This window comes from Bos taurus, chromosome 1 (genome assembly GCF_002263795.3).
Source record: "Bos taurus isolate L1 Dominette 01449 registration number 42190680 breed Hereford chromosome 1, ARS-UCD2.0, whole genome shotgun sequence".
Lineage (NCBI taxonomy): Eukaryota > Metazoa > Chordata > Mammalia > Artiodactyla > Bovidae > Bos > Bos taurus.
Window position 1 is genome coordinate 142,348,507 of NC_037328.1, and position 18,517 is coordinate 142,367,023.

At 49.7% G+C, this 18,517-nt stretch overlaps 1 protein-coding gene across 1 annotated transcript in view; it reads left to right on the top strand.

Moving 5' to 3' along the window:
- Nucleotides 1–18,517, top strand: part of UMODL1 (uromodulin like 1) — a 75,506-nt gene that overhangs the window by 20,757 nt on the left and 36,232 nt on the right. Inside the window, exons 7-10 of the mRNA XM_059889935.1 lie at nt 8,362–8,369; nt 11,772–12,026; nt 14,631–14,743; nt 16,695–16,914. Of these exons, the coding sequence (XP_059745918.1) occupies nt 8,362–8,369; nt 11,772–12,026; nt 14,631–14,743; nt 16,695–16,914 (596 nt within the window). The remainder of the gene's footprint in view (nt 1–8,361; nt 8,370–11,771; nt 12,027–14,630; nt 14,744–16,694; nt 16,915–18,517) is intronic.

The window sequence follows — 18,517 nt, forward strand, 5'->3', positions numbered from 1 at the left end:
CTGGCGGGCTACAGTCCATGAGGTTGCAAAGAGTCAGATGCGACTGAGTGACTAAACGATACCAGGAGGAGGGGCTTGCAGAAGTGAAGTGAGGTGGAAAGAAAAGCAGGAAAGATGATACCCAGAAGTCAAGAATGGGTGATGCTTTACAGACATTTACCAAGAAGGGGCTCAGAGACATCAAGCAGAATTTGGAGAAAATATGGGCTTCCAGTTCAGTTCAGTCACTCAGTCGTGTCCGACTCTTTGCGCTTCCAGGAGGGTCTTATTTAAAGACGGTGGTGCCAAAACATATCTGTGTGCAGTGGAAGGGACACACTGATTCTCACAGCTTCAAATGGTGGGTTGGAGATGAACAGGTAGAGGGTTCAGCTGGCACCGACAGGGCGCTGAGGGTCAGGGGCACATCCATTCACTTACCGGATACATTTTAAAGAGCACCTACTGTATGCCAGTCACTAACTGCTCTAGCTGAGGTTCTTCAGAGTCCGAGATTCCCTTGCTCCCTTGGAACTCATATCTCAGTGCGGAAGATGAAAAAGATGTGGACGAATATGATACAAATTACGGTGCGACAGTTCTGCTGCGGAGGAAAATGACGTAGGAAAGAGGTGGGGCAGGTGCGCTGTCTCAGGTGGAGTGGCTGGGGCTGCCCTGGGGTGCGGTGAGCTTTGTGAGTGTGAGGGGGTCATGAGACCGACAAGGGACAAGGAGGAGGTGGTGGGCTGAGCCATGATCCCCAAATGACCTCTCCCTAGCCCAGGACCTGTGAGTAGGACATCTCATACCACGAGGTGCGGAGGGCGCTCTGCAGGTGGGATTAGGCTGAGAACCTTGACACAGAGGTGACCTGGATAATCTGGGTGGGTCCAATGTCATCACAGACTCATCAGGACAGAGAGGCTGAGGGTCAGAGCCAGAGACATGACGAGGGAGGCAGAGAGGGGAGAGGAGCCGCCTCTCTCGCCTTGGAGGTGGGACGGGAACACCAGCCTCAGAGTGTGTGCCTCTCCATGGACTAGAGCAGAAAGAGATGGTTCTCCCTGGAGCCTCCAGAAGGATTGCAGCCACATCTCGATGTTAGGCTTCCGGCCTTGGGCTGTGAGAGCACATTCCTCTTGTCTTTAGCCTCTAAAGTGAAAGTTCTTTACAGCATGGACTTTACTTTCACCACCAGACACACCCACAACTTGGCATCGTTTCCACTTTGGTGCACCCTTTCACTCTTTCTGGGGCCATTTCTCCGTTCTTCCCCAGTGGCATATTGGACACCTACCAACTTGGGGGCTCATCTTCTGATGTCATACCTTTTGCCTCTACGTACTGTTTATGGGGTTCTCAAGGCAAGAATGCTGGAGTGGTTTGCCATTCCCTTCTCCACGTTTTGTCAAACTCCACCATGACCCGTCCGTCTTGGGTGGCCCTACATGGTTTGGCTCATAGTTTCATTGAGCTACACAAGGCTGTGATCCATGTGGTCATTTTGGTTAGTTTTCTGGATTGTGGTTTTGATTCTGGAGACTGTGGGATTGTCGTTCTTGTTTTTTCTATCTGCCCTCTGATGGATGAGGATAAGAGGCTTGTGCAAGCTTCCTAATGGGAGAGACTGGCTGTGGGGGAAATCTGGGTCCTGCTCTGGCGGGCAAAGCCATTCTCAGTAAATCTTTAATTTTCTGCTAATGGGTGGGGCTGTGCTCCCTCCCTGTTAGTTGTTTGGTTGCCCTGAGTTAAGTCAGTCCTGGGGTCTACAAACTCTGTGGTAGGGCTAATGGTGACCTCCACAAGGGCTTATGCAGACACACGTCTCCCAGGGCCGCGGCTGCCAGTGCCCCGTCAGCAGGTCACTGCTGGCTCATACGTGCGCGGGAGACCCTCAAAGAGTCAGACAAACCTCCGCGACTGAACAACAACAAAGCGAAAGTGTTAGTCGCTCAGTCCTGTCTGACCCTACGACCCCAAGGACTATGTAGCCCACCAGGCTCCTCCGTCCATGGGATTCTCCAGGTGAGAATACTGGAGCCGGTTGCCATTTCCATCTCCGGGGGATCTTCCCAACCCAGGGATCAAACCTGGGTCTCCTGCATTGCAGGCAGATTCTTTACTGTCTGAGCCACCAGGGAAACCCGAAGTATGTGGTAATTCTTCCCAGCAGCCACAGGAAACTGATGCCAGGAATCAGGGCCCAGCAGCATGGAATTCAAGGACCAGGAAGCCGGCGGGGGTGGAGCCAGGCAGGGGAGTCGGGGACAGGAGGCAGAGCCAGGCAGGCCCACATGGTGTAGGCACAGCAAGACCACGGGGAATTGTAACATTTTACTCTAGAAAATTGTAGACAAGTATTGGAAGGAAAGTTATGACCAACCTAGATAGCATATTCAAAAGCAGAGACATTACTTTGCCAACAAAGGTCCATCTAGTCAAGGCTATGGTTTTTCCTGTGGTCATGTATGGATGTGAGAGTTGGACTGTGAAGAAGGCTGAGTGCCGAAGAATTGATGCTTTTGAACTGTGGTGTTGGAGAAGACTCTTGAGAGTCCCTTGGACTGCAAGGAGATCCAACCAGTCCATTCTGAAGGAGATCAGCCCTGGGATTTCTTTGGAAGGAATGATGCGAAAGCTGAAACTCCAGTACTTTGGCCACCTCATGCGAAGAGTTGACTCATTGGAAAAGACTCTGCTGCTGGGAGGGATTGGGGGCAGGAGGAGAAGAGGACGAAGAGGATGAGATGGCTGGATGGCATCACTGACTGGATGGACATGAGTCTGAGTGAACTCCAGGAGTTGGTGACGGACAGGGAGGCCTGGCGTGCTGCGATTCATGGGGTCTCGAAGAGTCGGACACGACTGAGCAACTGAACTGAACTGAACTGAACTGATACACACAGAGAAAAGAGTACAACAGATATCTCCTCGTCCATCCACCCCCTCCTCCCCCATCCCCATTATGCCGAAGTCTCCTTCCTCAAACCACTTCATCTGTTACTACATCAGAATGAATTCCTAGGAGAGAAGAATGAGATTTTTAAAACATTTAAAAAACCAAAGCAGTAATTCCTTAATATCATTGAACAGTGTGTTGAAATTTCTAGTGGTCTCACCTAGTGGTCTCATTTTCATAATTTTTCAATTTGAGTTACAATTTAAATCAGATCTACCCATTAGTAGGCTTCAAGTTTGATCCCTGATCAAGAAGATTCTCCTAGAGGAAGAAATGGCAACCAACTCCTGTATTCTTGCCTGAAAAATCCCACAACAGAGAAGCCTGGTGGGCTAGAGTCCATCCCCACAAAACAGCTGGATATGACAGCACACAAGCATGCATGCTCACCCGTTAGTAATGGTATCTCTTACATCATTTTTTAGACTAGAAGTTTGCCCCTCCATCTCTGTTTCCTTGTAGTTGCTGGAGGATCCTGCTCCCTTAGCCCGGCAGAGTTTCCCACCGACTGGGGTTTGCCAGTTTGCATCCCTGGGGCTCCCCATCATCATGACCCCTTGCTGGAATTTCTGTAAACTGCAGCTGGCTCTGGGGCAGGCCTTTCTGGTGGTGCCCAGGCCTGCTCTGTATCAGGTGAAGTTAATGAGTGCTTACAAGTGCGTTGAACATATAGGGTGGTAGAGTAAACCAGCTCTACCGAGACACAACTGTGAAAACCTTACAACCCTGACCGGGTGACACAGCTGTCCCTTCCCACCTGTTGCATTCAGAATGGGCTGCACTCAGCAGCTTTGTGTGCCCTGCTCCCTCACTTCGAAGCCCTCACCAACGGCTCTGGAGTGGTTTAAGGACACCCCCAGCTCCCTCATTCTTCAGGGGAGGGGGTACGTATGCTGCACCCTGTTCCGGACTTTCCTGAGGGGTCCCACTCTGCTCGCTGCCTGAATGACATACACTTCATTGCCACCTTCCTTCCTCCTGGGACATTATGCCCAAATGTCCCAAACAAACCGCGGGCTGCAGAATCCCTGTCTCCAGGCCAGCTCCCCAGAGAACTCACACTAAGTAGTGATCCAAGCACATCTTCACTCATTTATCAAACCGTGATGCCTGGCTGTGGGGAGAGGAGCACAGGCGACACTGAGACGGGCCACATGGTCCTGCGACGTGAGACCTCCTGGGATGTGTGTGCGCACCAAAGTCACAACGAAAGGAAATGTGACGTTTTAGACTGAGGTCAGTGAAGATAAAGATTTTTTTTCTCATCTGAATTTTGGATGAGTGCTACTGAACCAGACTTGGGTCCGTTTGCTCCTGTGTAACAAAGCCAGTCTACTGATGCCAGTCACGGTGAAGGTCATGAGCCCCTGGGCAGGGGACCACGAAGGCCGAATCCCATCGGTCATCAGAGTCATGCAGTGGCCTTGTGGATAAGCCCCAGTTACCAAGGATGGCGGAGCAGAGCGTGAAGGAGGCTGGGCCTGAGGGATCAGGGACGTTTGCTTAGGGCAGACCACCTAAGCCACCCCTCCAGCCTGACCGCTGGACCTGCCCCTACCCTCACCCCATGTGAAGAACCTGCTCACGGCCCCCCACCCACACCTTGGGAGTGAGCAAGGGCAACTGTTACTTGTTCACGGCCCCGCCCACCCCACCCCTACTGCAGCAGGGGCCCCTGTAGAGCCTCATCTGCATTTCTACTATTAAAGAGGCCAAGAACCCTGGTCAGTAGCAGGGGGACAGAAGAGGATGCTGTGGGGGAGGTCTTTGATGGCCTTAGTATCTCCTCTCAAGCAGTTCAGCAGAAATGTGGGTACACCTGATTCAATTTAGCCTCCAAAACTTCCTCTTATCATTCTGGGATCTGATCTATTACTTTAACAACATGCTAACAGCAGTGGAAGGATAAGTCACCCCTAGTCTTAGCACCCCAGCAAATTATTTTTATTTTCCCCTGTTTCCTTCCAGTTTTTTTTTTTTTTTTTTTACCTTATTTAAATCCTGCTATGTATGCAATTTTATATTCTGGCTTCTTTACTTCCCATTATGTCGTGTAAAGATTTCTGAGAAGCAACCTGGTCTTTTTGATTACGATTTTCGATGGTTGGGTAACAGTGGTATGCTATAGCAGTGATATAATTCGCTTAGCTGTTTCCCTCGGGGGCAGCTTTTAGGTCACCTCCAACATTCTGCTCTGAAGACTAGAACGTTCTTGCTAACATTATGAAGTGGTTCTGGAGAATATTGTTACAGTTGAGTTTGAATTAATAATTTAATCCACATGTTCCTTTCCCTTTGAAGGGAGGGGTTGGCTATTCCTAACGTCTCTGGGTTTTTTTAAACTTTTTATTTTATATTGGATTATCTGGTGGCTCAGACTATAAAGAATCTGTCTGCAATGCAGGAGACCTGGGTTTAATCCCTAGGTCAGGAAGATCCCTTGGAGAAGGGAATGGCTACTTGCTCCAGTAATTTTGCCTGGAGAATTCCATGGACAGAGGAATCCGACAGGCTACAGTCCATGGGATCACAAAGAGTTGGATACCACTGAGCAACTTTCATACTCATAGCCGATTAACAATGTTGCGATAGTGGACAGAGAAGGGACTCAGCCATACATATACATGTATCCATTCTTCCCCAAACTTCCCTCCCATCCAGGCTGCCACGTAACATTGAGCAGGGTTCCATGTCCTATACAGTAGGTCCTTGTTGGTTATTCATTTTAAACAAAGCAGTATACTCATGACCATCCCAAACTCCCTAACTTCCTTACCCCACTGTCTTACCCACCTGACAACTCTAAGTCTTTCTCTAAGTCTGTGAGTCTGTTTCTGTTTTGTTAAGTTCAATTTAGTTCAGTCGCTCAGTCGTGTCTGACTCTTTGTGACCTCGTGAACCACAGCACGCCAGGCCTCCCTGTCCATCACCAACTCCCAGAGTTTACCCAAACTCATGTCCATTGAATCGGTGATGCCATCTAACCATCTCATCCTCTGTCATGCCCTTCTCCTGCCTTCAATCTTTCCCAGCATCAGGGTCTTTTCCAGTGAATCAGTTTTTCGCATCAGGTGGCCAAAGGACTGGAGTTTCAGCTTCATCATCAGTCCTTCCAATGAACACCCAGGACTTATCTCCTTCAGAATGGACTGGTTGGATCTCCTTGCAGTCCAAGGGACTCTCAAGAGTCTTCTCCAACACCACAGTTCAAAAGCATCAATTCTTTGGTGCTCAGCTTTCTTTATAGTCCAACTCTCACATCCATACATGACCACTGGAAAAACCATAACCTTGACTAGACGGACCTTTGTTGGCAAAGTAATGTCTCTGCTTTTTAATATGCTGTCTAGGTTGCTCGTAACTTTCCTTCCAAGGAGTAAGTGTCTTTTAATTTCATGGCTGCTGTTACCATCTGTTTTGTAAATAAGTTCATTGGTATCATTTCTTTTTAGATTCCCCATATAAGGGATGTCACACAACATTTCTTTCTCTGACTTCACTCAGTATGACAGTCTCTAGGTCCATCCATGTTTCTGTAAACAACATTTCTTAATGATGGGGTAATATTCTGGGGTGTGTGTGTGTGTGTGTGTGTGTGTGTGTGTGTATACAGACCACATCATCTTTTTCTCTTTTAAAAAAGCACCTGCCAGCCCCACTTCTGCAACAAAACACTCCTCTCTTGTGCCCTGGGTCTTTGTCTGATTAGAACCTTGTGCCTCTTCTGTGCACAAATGCCCCCACAGAGCTTTTCACAGAACCCCTACAGACCATCCCAGATCACCTGGACCGACCCCCAGTGAGCATGAGCGCTCAGTCACTTCAGTCGTGTCTGGCTCTTTCCGGCCCTATAGACTGTAGTCCACCAGGCTGCTCTGTCCATGGGATTCTCCAGGCAAGAATACTGAAGTGGATGCCATGCTGTCCTCCAGAGGATCTTTCCAACCAGAGGTTGTATCCGAGTCTCTTATGTCTCCTGCATTGGCAGTAGATTCTTTAAATCCTAAAGGAAATCAACCATGAGTATTTATGGGAAAGACTGAAGCTGAAGCTCCAACATTTTGGCCACCTGATGTGAAGAGGTGACTGATGGGAAAAGACCCTGATGCTGGGAAAGATTGAAGGCAAAAGGATAAGGGGGTGACAGAGGATGAGATGGGTGGATGGCATCACCGACTCAATGGATGTGATTTTGAGCAGTCTGGAAGATGGTGAAGGACAGGGAAGCCTGGTGTGCTGTGACCATGGGGTCACAAAGAGTCAGAGTCAGACACGGCTGAGTGACTGAACAACAAGTACCACCTGGGAAGACCAGTGAACGTAGAAGGTCGGAATAGTCATCGGCTCAGGCATCTGCAAAAACATCAGGCTCCACTTACAGACAGGAATACTGCCAAACTGCCATGCTGCTGCATTGTAAGTTTCCCTCAAGGTAAAGGGCCACCTGACAGCTGAACACAAACAGAGACAGCGCACCACCCCAAGTTCACTTCCAACAGGGCAGGAAAGACATGGCTAGTGTCTCCAGATCAGACATTTAGAGTAAATTCCAATTGTATATGGCTAAGGGGAAACAGCACATGTTTTAAATTTAGAAGCTAATATAATAAATGAGCTATCTGCTGGAACGAGTTAGAGGTACAAATCCATGGAAAATACAGCACAAATCTCAGATGTTTTTCTTGTGAAATTAGTCACCCAATTAATGACACACGGGGCAGCTGGAATCTTGCACAAAACAAAAACTGTAAGAGATATCGCCCAGTTTGCACTTAATGTTCCAGGAACGTGTTCTGCGTTTAGGATGGATGGAAGGAACTGGATTCAAGGGTCATCCTAACTCCCTTCAACATGGTCCCTTCCCAGCTGGGGCCTGATGATGGTGAGCATCTTGGTAAATAACTGTGCTGGGTCTGCTGCTTGAGGAAGGCAGGCTGCCAAAGACAGCCACTCAAGTTCACAAGCCTGATCTGCAATCAGGTTTCTGACAATTGAAGGCTCAACACCTTCGCTCTAGTCCTGTGTTTGTACCTTTACAAGGTTCAGGTGTTCAACTGAGAGGTCCAGGGGTTAGAAAGGAGTGGAGCCTGACACGGGAGACATGGGAAAGGCCATGGTGCGGGCATCAACCTTCCGGCCCCACCAGACATGGGTCAGGGCTGCCTGGAGAAAACAAGGGCTGAGACCCGTGGACACAAAGAATCTAACATGCTTCACTGAGATCAACGTCGACTTCTGAATTCAGGTTCACAGCTGTAGCCTGGGGAGGACCACAGGGCAGTGGTACCCTGGGATCACTCACAGTCGAGAATCGACTGATTTATTTTCTGGGACCACATTTTAAAAGGAGGGAGCATTGCCAGGCCAGGGACAGCAACAGAAATTGTCCTGGCTGATGAACTTAAATCCAAGTCAGAGGGAAGGTGGCAGGGTCAGAAACAAAGGATTATTGCCAGCTTACAGTATCTGTCTGTCCTACAGGAGAGGGAGGGAGTAGCCTTAGCGTGTCAGAAGTTGGCTGGGTTTGCAGCAACATGGAGAACTTTCCAACCAGCTGTGCTGTCTCGCCAACTGCTGCCTTGAGAACTACTTAGACTGGGGAGGTGGATTCATTTTCTGGGGCTGCTGTCATGAAGTGCCACAAACCTAGGGGTTTAAAGCAACAGAGATTTGCAGAAACCTGTCATCCTTATCCCTGGGTCCAGGTCGAGGTGTTGGAAGGGAAGGTCTACTTTGGAGGCTTTAGGGAGACCGCTGCTTTGTACCTCCCTCTTTCTGGGGGAGCACGAAGTCCTTGGCTGTGGCCACATCACTCCCACCTTCGAGGCCGACACAGCATCTTCAACTCTTCTGCTCCTTCTTCACGTAGTCTCCTCTTCTGTGTGTGTGTGTCCACTCTCTCATCTTGTGATTGCACTGAGGGCCCACCTGGATAATCCGGGACCGTCTCTTCTCAAGACCCCTAATTTCATCACCCCTGAAAAGACTCTTTTTCCAAATAAGGTCACATTTGCAGGTTCTAGGGATCAGGAGCTGCTGTCTTTGGAGGTCAGTCTGTTCCTGGTGATGGAATCATTTAGGAGTACAGCACAGGGCAGTGGGGAGCTTTGTCATTAATTATTAGACAGCTTTGCCACTTACTTTCTCCTTGACATTTCTAGGCCTCAGTTTTGTCCTCTGTAAAATGGGATCATAGTAGTACCTGGTATTGTTGGAGAGGCTGTGTGGTATGACATATCCTGTGCAACAGCACTCAGCCAATAGCATCTCTAAGTGTGTTACCGATAGCCTGGCCAGCAGTGTGATGGAGTCATGGGAGGGGGTTTTCCCATATCCCTCTGCTGATACGATGCCAGCCACACTGGCTTGCACATCCCATGCATGTGTCTGGTATTGCTGTGGACATTAACCCATCTTTGTTTCCGTCACTGCCTGGGGGCACAGTAGCTACTCAATAAACATCAAACCATATGAAATTGCCACTGTTTGTTTGACAAAGGCACAGAAAAACACTGGATGATTCAGTGAAAGGACTGACGTGTACAGGCTCCCTCCTCCTGCAAGGAGAGGTCTCAGAAAGCTGCGGGAATTCAGATGGAGGGAAGCTGGGCTCACATGTCTCTCCAGCATCCACTGGTTTATACCCTCTTCTTTGAGGAGTCTCGCAAGGGCTTCTGGTGGGGAAGCACAGGGCACTGCCATTTCTAAAGGGCAGCTCAGGGAGGGCACACAGGGCTGGGTTGCAGGGCAAGGGAGGGACTCCGGTCTGACCCTGAGCCTCTTGGCAGCCAGGGCAAAAAGGGAGATGGTTGACTTGTACCAGTGATAATTTTTACTAAAAGGAAGCATACAGCTTTGTCTGAAAAGACATTTTTTCATAATATTTGAAACCATATATCCTATGAATCCTTATAAGTAGGGCTTTGAAAACAACGCACATTTTAATTCTTTATTCTCTAGTATGGCTTTACAAAAGATTTAAAAAATTGCCTTCTTGCTTGTTTCTTATTGAACTCGAATTCTGCTGTAAAAGTGATTGTGCCTAGACTTTCGGCCACCTTACTTTTTGTATAATTCATGTTGCCCAGTTGCTTGCTGTAAAGCCAGAATTTTTCTCCCACAAGAGGGATTTAATTCCATGTGAGCATTAAAATATATTTTGGTTGTTATATTCAAGTGTTGCTCTTTAAAACATGAATTTCGATTTGAAAACACAGAGCACCTCAGCCTGACTCTGGTCTTGCTTTCCTACCGGGCCATTGTTTTGGGGATGAATTAGCCAAGCAGAAGTCCAAAGGAAAGTGATGAAGTGTTCCTGAATCAGAAGAGCGGGCCCTTTGATTTTGTGTTGAGATAAACGTAGCACAGAAAGCTCACACCATGTGTTAATCTGCTCAGGCTGATGATACACATCACAAACTGGGGGCTTAAACAGCAGACAGGCTTTTCTGGTGGCTCAGTGATAAAGAATCCGCCTGCCAATGCAGGAGACACAGGAGACTTGGGTTCAGTCTCTGTGTTGGGAAAATCTCCTGGAGGAGGGCATGGCGACCCACTCCAGTATTCTTGCCTGGAGAATCCCATGGACAGAGGAGCCATGGTTACAATCCATGGGATCACAAAAAGTCAGACACGCCTGATTGGCTAAAGAACCACAACGAACAGCAGACATTTACTTTTCTCTGTCTAGAGGCTGCAAGTCCAAGATCAGGGCATGGGCAGGTTGGTGCCTTCTGAGGCCTCTTGGCATGTAGATAGCTGTCTTCTCCCTGCGTCCTCACAGGGCCATCTCTCTGCATATTTGTGTCCTGATTGCCTCCTCCTGTAAGGACGCCAGTCACACTGGGTTAGGATCTAGCCTAATGACCTCACTTTAACTTAATAACTTCTTAAAGACTCTGCCTTCAAATACAGCCACATTTTGAGGCATTGGGAGTTAGGACCCTAACACATGAATATTAGGGGAACACAATTCTGTCCATCGCACATCATAATGTGTTTTGACCGCAACTACAAAAACAGCTTGGTTATTTCCATGGCTTGGTTATTGTGCATAATAACGTAATGAACATGGGGGTGCAGGTGTCTCTTTGAGCTAGTGATTTTGTTTCCTTTAGATCAATATCCAGGAATGGAATTAATGGAGTGTATGGTAGCTCTATTTTTCTTTTCTTGAGGATACTCCATGCTGTTTTCCATGGTGGCTGTATCACTTTATATTCCCACCAGCAGTGCATGGGGGTTCTCATTTTTCTTTTTTTTTCACATTTTAAAATCACTTTATTGAGGTGTGATTGGCATATAAAAAGTTGTATGTATTTAACGCACATGACTTGATGAGTTTGAAGATAAGTATACACTCTTGAAACCATCAGAGGTTTCCCATTTTTCCATATCCTCGCCAATATTTATTATCTCTTACCCTTCTAATAATAGCCATTCTAACACTTATGAATTGCTACCTCAGGATGGTTTTCATTTCCATTTCCTGATGATTAGTGACATTGAGCATCTTTTCTTGGACCTGTTGACCATTTGTGTGTCTTCTTTGGAAAAATGTCTATTCAGATCTTCCATCCATTTACAAATTGGAGTATTATTTTTTCTTGCTATTGAGTTGCATGATTTCAAATATATTTTGGATATTAGCCCCTGATTAGATGAATAATTTACAGATATTTTCTCCCAGCCTGTAGGTTACCTTTTCATTTCGTGGCTGGTTTCCTTTGCCAGGGAGTAGCTTCTCAGTTTGATGTTGGTTCACTTGTTGACTTTTGCTTCTTTTGCTTCCCTCTGATGTTTTCTGCATCTTTCTTGTTCTACCCTTTTGCAGATTACCCTCCCATCAGAGACCTCATGATCCTCAATGTCACCAGCAGCAGCTTTCAAGTGTCCTGGAGCTTAAACTCCACCCAGAACCACACTTTCTGGGTAAAGGTTTACCAGGGTGAAGAGTTGTTCAGGAGTGCCAGCACCCCCGGGACGAGTCTGGAGGTGGCCGGGCTGGAGGCTGGAGTGAGGTATGGGGTGAAGACCAGCTACCAGGCATGCGGGGCCAACATCACTGCCATGGTCACTGCCAGGACCGGTAAGGCCACATCCAAAATCCTTATCACCTGTGAGTTTCTCAGTCTAGTCCAGTTCTGTTGGCCGTAGTGATTCAAATCATTGTGCTTCCTGTGAGCAGAGCAGGGGTGGTCACTGGCCCGACCCCACCCCTCCTGGGAGGGGGACAGTGGACGCGCTCCATGTCCTGGAGCAGTGCCACAGCACTCCTTGTCTGGACAGGCTCCCTCGCTCCCCAGCACCTCACCCTGACTGAGGGCTCGATGGGGGCTCTATGGAGACCTCATCTTTCTGGGGTTTGAGGGATGCATGAAGTGGTCAGATAGAGTGAGGCCCCAAGTGAACTAGAGCTGAAGACACTTTTCCTCCCACATAAACACAATATATTCATGAATTGGGGATTCCAGTATCCATGTGACTCTGACTGGTGGCTGACACTGGCCACCTCCCCTCTGCCTGGTCTCAGTGGTGCTGGGTTCTAGAGACTTCTGTTGGGTTTGGCCCCCGGGGTTGGGGAGTTCCCTCCTAGGCTGGCCCCTGGCAACAGGACAAGGAAGTGTGTGTGGGGACAGTGGGCTCTGAGACATTCTGGGGACCAGAGAAGCGGGGAGCCCCAGCCTAGGGGTTCTGAGCAGGCAAAGGGCAGAAATCCCTGCATGAAAGACCCTATGAGGAAAGGGTGGGGAGGAGGGATATATTGGGAGTTTGGGCTCGACATGGACACACTACTACATTTAAAATGGGTAACCAATAAGGACCTTCTGCAGAGCATAGGGAACTCTGCTCAATATTATGTAACAACCTAAATGCTACAAGAATTTGAGAAAGAATAGATACATGTATATGCATAACTGAACCACTTTTCTCTATACCTGAAACTAACATAACATTGTTAATCAACTTTACTTAATATAAAACATTTTTTAAAAAAGGAAAAAAGAAAAAGACCCTACGGGGGTCAGTTTCATGCACAGGGATAATACCCATGACTGAAATAAGTGAGGTATGACAGGAGCAGTCATACCCTGCTGTCCTGTCATACCCTTTATGAACCAATTCAGGGCTGTCCCATGCAAAATCGTCAAAGCACACAGCACAGGTCCCTACCCAGAGGGCCCCTAGAGCCCTAGCCATGCAAAAAATGTAAGCCCTTGACTTTGCTACAAGCCTCCAATTTCCAAACTGGTGCCGTCTCCTCTTCTTGTTTTATTTTCAAATTGTTCCATGAAGAAAATGGGGGACCACTCGCTTCCCTTTGAGGAGACAGGGATGGGTGGGGCTCATCCCTGTGAGTCATCCTGGGGATGGCCCAGCCCTTCTGACTGCTGGCTTCTGTCTTCCGCCCCCTGCCCTCTACCTCCCCCCAGCTTGCCTCAGACATGACCATTTATGGAGCCAACATCCCAGCACAGATTCATCTCTGCTAGGACGTGTAGTAGGAACACGTAGCTCCCCCCACTCCCACTGACTCTGTGCCCCCTTCCCTCCCTTCCAATGCACGATAGATCATTTGGAAGATTCCAGAAGACTCCTGATTACCAGCTTATTCATTCCCCAGCTGATTCTCTTTCCTTCTGTATATTGCAAAAATGCCTTCTATTTGCAGAGCCTTTTTTTTTTTTTAAAGAAACTCAATTGGCTTTAGAGGTCTTAGCTAATTAATTTGACAGTGGTACAAGCCTGCTATGTTGGAGGCAGTGGAGATTATTGTAGCAATGGAGACCCAGGGCCTCATGGTGAATCCCGGTTCCCCAAGCACTGGTGGATACCGACCACTCGGGAGGCTCTGTGATGTGGGCAGGGCTGGGGCTCGGGAATCCTGGGCCTCAAGGTTCACTCGTTTCTCTTGCTGAGGTGGGAGACAGTTCAGAAGAGTCCTGGTCTAGAAATGGGCACTATTCAACCTGGGGACATTTCTGGGACTGTGTATGTGCAGCGGTGATAAATTCTGCCTTTGCTGGCTAGTGGAGACAGCCAGGGTGGGAAAGAAGTGTGAGTGGCCTATAGGTCATTAGAGCTGCTGCAGCATCTGCTGTGGGTGTGGGCTTCATTTTTGATAATGAAAGAGACATACGTAAGCTCCCACATCCCACCTTGAGGCTTCCAGCTTCCCTTATGTCCACAGGAAAGGATGCTTTCCTTGTCGGGTGACCAACCCTACCATTTTGCCCTGGAGTGGGCCCTGGAGAGGTGGGAATTTTATTTTTGGAAAGCCAGAAACTCCTGGGCAAGTCAGGATGAATTGGTCACCTGAGAGGGTGGGACATGCACTTGTGATCCAGGCCAAGGAAAGCAGCGGCCACAGCTTGTGAGGGATTGCTGGAGGGAGGGGTCTTCATAGGCTACGTGGCTGGTTGACCGGTTCCCGCTGCTATGAACTGTGTGACATTTATACCTCGTTCCCCTGTGCTGGCTCTAAAGGTGTGTGTTTGCGTCTGAGTTTCCATCATGCCAGTGCAGACGTATCATATTCCTTGTGTTGGTTTCTCCTAATGTGGCCACCAACCGGAGACACATGCCTCAATCTGTTTTCTAAAGCCTCCCCCTCCAAAGAGTAAGGGAGATTGGAAAATGTTAACAGAAAAGCTCACGGACTTCAGCTGACTCACATTATCGTCTATCTCAGATGCCCGAGTGTTTGAGGTCATGGTCAGGATTCTAAACCACAGTGTGACGGAGGAGCTGCTGGACCGTGGGAGCCCCGAGTTCCAGGACTTCTCCCAGCAACTGATGCATGAGGTAAAGCCTGGGAGAGGGGCTTCCGAGGGTCTGAGCCAGGAACCCAACTGGTGACCAATGTGAGTGTGGGACGAGTGCCTGTCAACAGGGCTGGGGAGGGGGCAGTCTCAAATCCCGTGGTTTTACTCAAAATGTCCCCTTTATAGATAACTTACCTAGATTTGGGGCCAAAGTATCTTGGATTCAAATGGACTGGACCACTTGATGGCTTAGCTGGGTTTTCTGTTGAACCTTCCATCTCGGGGGTCTGGGGCTGCTACCCTCCTGCTTTGGGGCAGCTTCACTGAAGATGTATTTACCAGTGATCACAGCATCCGTCCCTCCCTGGGGTTGAGGGGAGTCAGCAGCACAAGGCTTGGGAGAACAGGGCCAGTAGTGACTACCATTTATCCTCATAAGCTGAGTAGGAGAAAAGAACAAAATGCTGAACTGTCAGAAACTACGAAAAGTCTAGGATTTCACCCTGCCTGCAAGCTGGTAAGTTAGACTACTGGATGGAAGCTGGCAGAGGATGCGAGATGCCTGGATCAGAGATAAGGACTTCATTGCTCACAGCAGAGCAGGCAGCATGAGCATCAGATGGGTGCCAGGTCCCCTGCTGGCCCCCAAGTCCCGAGCAGGTGACACAGAGGGAAACTGGTTCCCTCTGCATGTGGTTGACGCACATGTAGGACCTCTGCATCACTGCTGACAGTCCCCATGCAAACCTGCCTAAACCTTGCAGAAAGAGACCTTATCTTTTTTTTTTTTTTAATATTTGTTGCTATTGGTCAGTTGCTGAGTCATGTCCAGCTCTTTGCGACCCCATAAACTGCAGCACGCCAAGCTTCCCTGTCTTTCACCATCTCCCACAGTTTGCTCAAACTCATATCTGTTGAGTCAATGATGCCATCCAATCGTCTCATCCTCTGTCACTCCCTTCTCCTCCTGCCCTCAATCTTTCCCATCATCAGGATCTTTTCCAATGAATAGGCTTGCTGCATTAGGCGGCCAAAGTATTGGAGCTTCAGCTTCAGAATCAGTCCTTCCAATGAATATATTTGCTTTTATTTTTTATTTTTATGTCTACTTTGCTGTGACATGTGGCTTGTAGTTCCCTGATCAGGGATCGCACACAGGCCCCCTACATTGGGAGCCTGGAGTCTTAGCCACTGGACCACCAGGGAGCTCCCAAGAGACGTTATCTTTGTAACATCAGCCAGTGAATAGATCTGCCCTTGGTCTGAATCGGGCCATCCTCTCTCTCTCCCAAGGCATTTATCCCACATGTGTCTTGGAAAGATATTCTGGAGCAAGAAAGAAGTTCTGCAAGTTCCACTTGCAGGATGTGTGGAAATGGGACACCCTGAAGGAGGGTTGCCTCTCTACGTTCACCTGCGGGGGCGGGGGTCAGTTTTTGACCTTTCTTGGAGAAGTCTTCCTACTTTTTAGCAGTGATTGGCCTGTGGGTGCAGGAGTGGTGGGGAGGGGTTGGGGTCTCCTTGCTCCGGCACAGGCTGCCCTGAGCACCTGTTTGTACCTGTGTTTCCTGGGGATACAGCCCAGGGAGGGGGGCAGTGCCAAACAGCCATGAGATTGCCCCTCTTGGTCATTCCACCAGCCCACCAGTCAACCCAACTCTCTGTTTGTCTCTCACACACACGTTAACCTTCACACCAGTTTCCGGGTCACAGGGAGTGGATCTAGGGCTGCAGGACGGGGAGTTGGCTGTCGTGGTCTCAGCATCCTCAGAAAGACTGATGAGGCCCGGCCCACTCTCCCAGGGCTCCAGTCATCTGGGGGTCGACACTGTTGCCCCAAGAGGTGGGTGAGGGCACCTCCTCTCGGTCATGAAGGGGACCCGTGGATTCTGTGCACCATCCCTGTGCCACTCCGGGGGCCTCAATGAGTGGTGAAGACCTTGATGGAGAAGTCCGCTCCATCTGAGCATCTGTCGCCTCTCCCGGGCCAGGTCGCTGCCTCCTTGCCTCCGGCCATTTCCGACTTGTACCGAAGAGGGAAGCTGAGGCTGCAGGTCGTGTCTCTCCAGTCCGGAAGCGTGGTGGTGAGGCTCAGGCTGACCGTATGGGACTCTGAGTTCCCAGTGGGTGTGTCCACACTGGCCCCTCTGCTCCCGGCTCTGTGGGCAAGCACCGTGTTCCAGGTTGACCAGCAGGGGACACGCGTGCAAGGTGGGTCCCTCTCCCCGCACCCTGGGCATGCCACCCTCATGCCCTTGAGTCTAGGCTGCACCAGTTCTGGTCAACATTCACTTTATTCCAAAAGGTAGATGGTGGTGGTGGTAAATCACTTCAGTTGTGTCCGACTCTTTGGGACCCTATGGGCAATAGCTCACCAGGCTCTTCAGCTCATGGGATTCTCCAGGCGAGAATACTGGAGTGGGTTGCCATGCCCTTCTCCAGGGGATCTTCCCCACCCAGGGACAGAACCTGGGTCTCTTGTGTCTCCTGCAGTGGCAGGCGGGTTTTTAATCACTAGCGCCAGCTAGGAAGCCCAAAAGGTAGATAAAGTAAATGAAATGTGAGTCCTTATTCTGTGCTCCTCCTTGGGAACTGGGGCCTGGGGCCAGCCCCCCCAAACCATGGAGCCCTCATGCATCCCACACCTCCTGATTCTGACAGGAGAAGTGACCCGTGGGGCCTGAAGACACTTACTCCCTTGGATGGAGCCTCTCATCTGCAGTGGGCCTGGAACCCAGGGCAGAACCAGGCTGGAGGAATGACAAGGGGCACAAGAACGGGAGCTTCCTGGGTCTGCGTGGGGGCCCAGTGCCAGCTGGCCGCTGTGCGACTCGCCAGCATGGGGGTCTATGTCGTTAATCCAAACACCTGTAATTTGACTTGGTGATGCAGGAAGTCACAGATCAGGGTAGAGGGGGAGATGGAGAAACAGAGAGAGTGGGGGGAGGGTGGGGGCAGGGGCAGTGAGAGATGGGGGAGCAGGGGGCTCAGAATCAGGGATAAGACAGAGACAGACACACTGAGAGACAGAGAGAGAGATACAGGGGATCCAGAATGGACTGGGTGGGGAGAGACAGGGACTTGGAGAGACAGATACAGAGATGACAGAGACAGTGAGCCTTAATGTCAGGAAAGTTTCGCCGTCCACTTGGGGATGCAGTTCCCTCGTGTGGTGAGGGCACCACCGTCTCTACATCAAAGAGCCTGTGTGGGGCTCAGTCTGGGCATGGCTGGTCCCCCTCAGTGGAGCGGGGCCCTGAGTGGGTGCTGCTAGCTCTTGTGAGCTCAGTCCCTTCCGGCTTGCTGTCTCAACCTCCCCCAACCCATGAAGGCAGGGAAAGTGCCGCTGGAGCATCACACCTGGGCACACTGCCTGCTTAGCCTGCCGTCTCTGTCACTCACCCCCACGGGAATGGACATGGTGGCGGCCCTCTCTAACATGATGAGCTCTGCCTGCCTGGGCTCAGAGGCCAAGTGCCGGGCAGACACCAGGCAGCCTGTGGTAGATCCCCCAGGGCCCACTTGAGGCAGATCTGAACCGTCTTTGGAAGATCCAGTCCTCCTCGAGGTGCCTCCCAGCCACATCTCCCAGCATCAAGGCTTAGGTTACTCCATATCCTTGTCAAGTGAGGCTGTGGGTTGAATGGTGATCTTGCAAGATAAGAGAACACAGAACTTCAGATGTGACTGTGTTTGGAAGAAGGGTTTTTGCAAATGACCAGGTCCCAGCAGCGTGGCCATTATGTTGTCATGACCTCATGTCTTCCCTGAGGTCCATTCACCGCCAAGACACTGGGTGGCCGCGTGCCCTGGT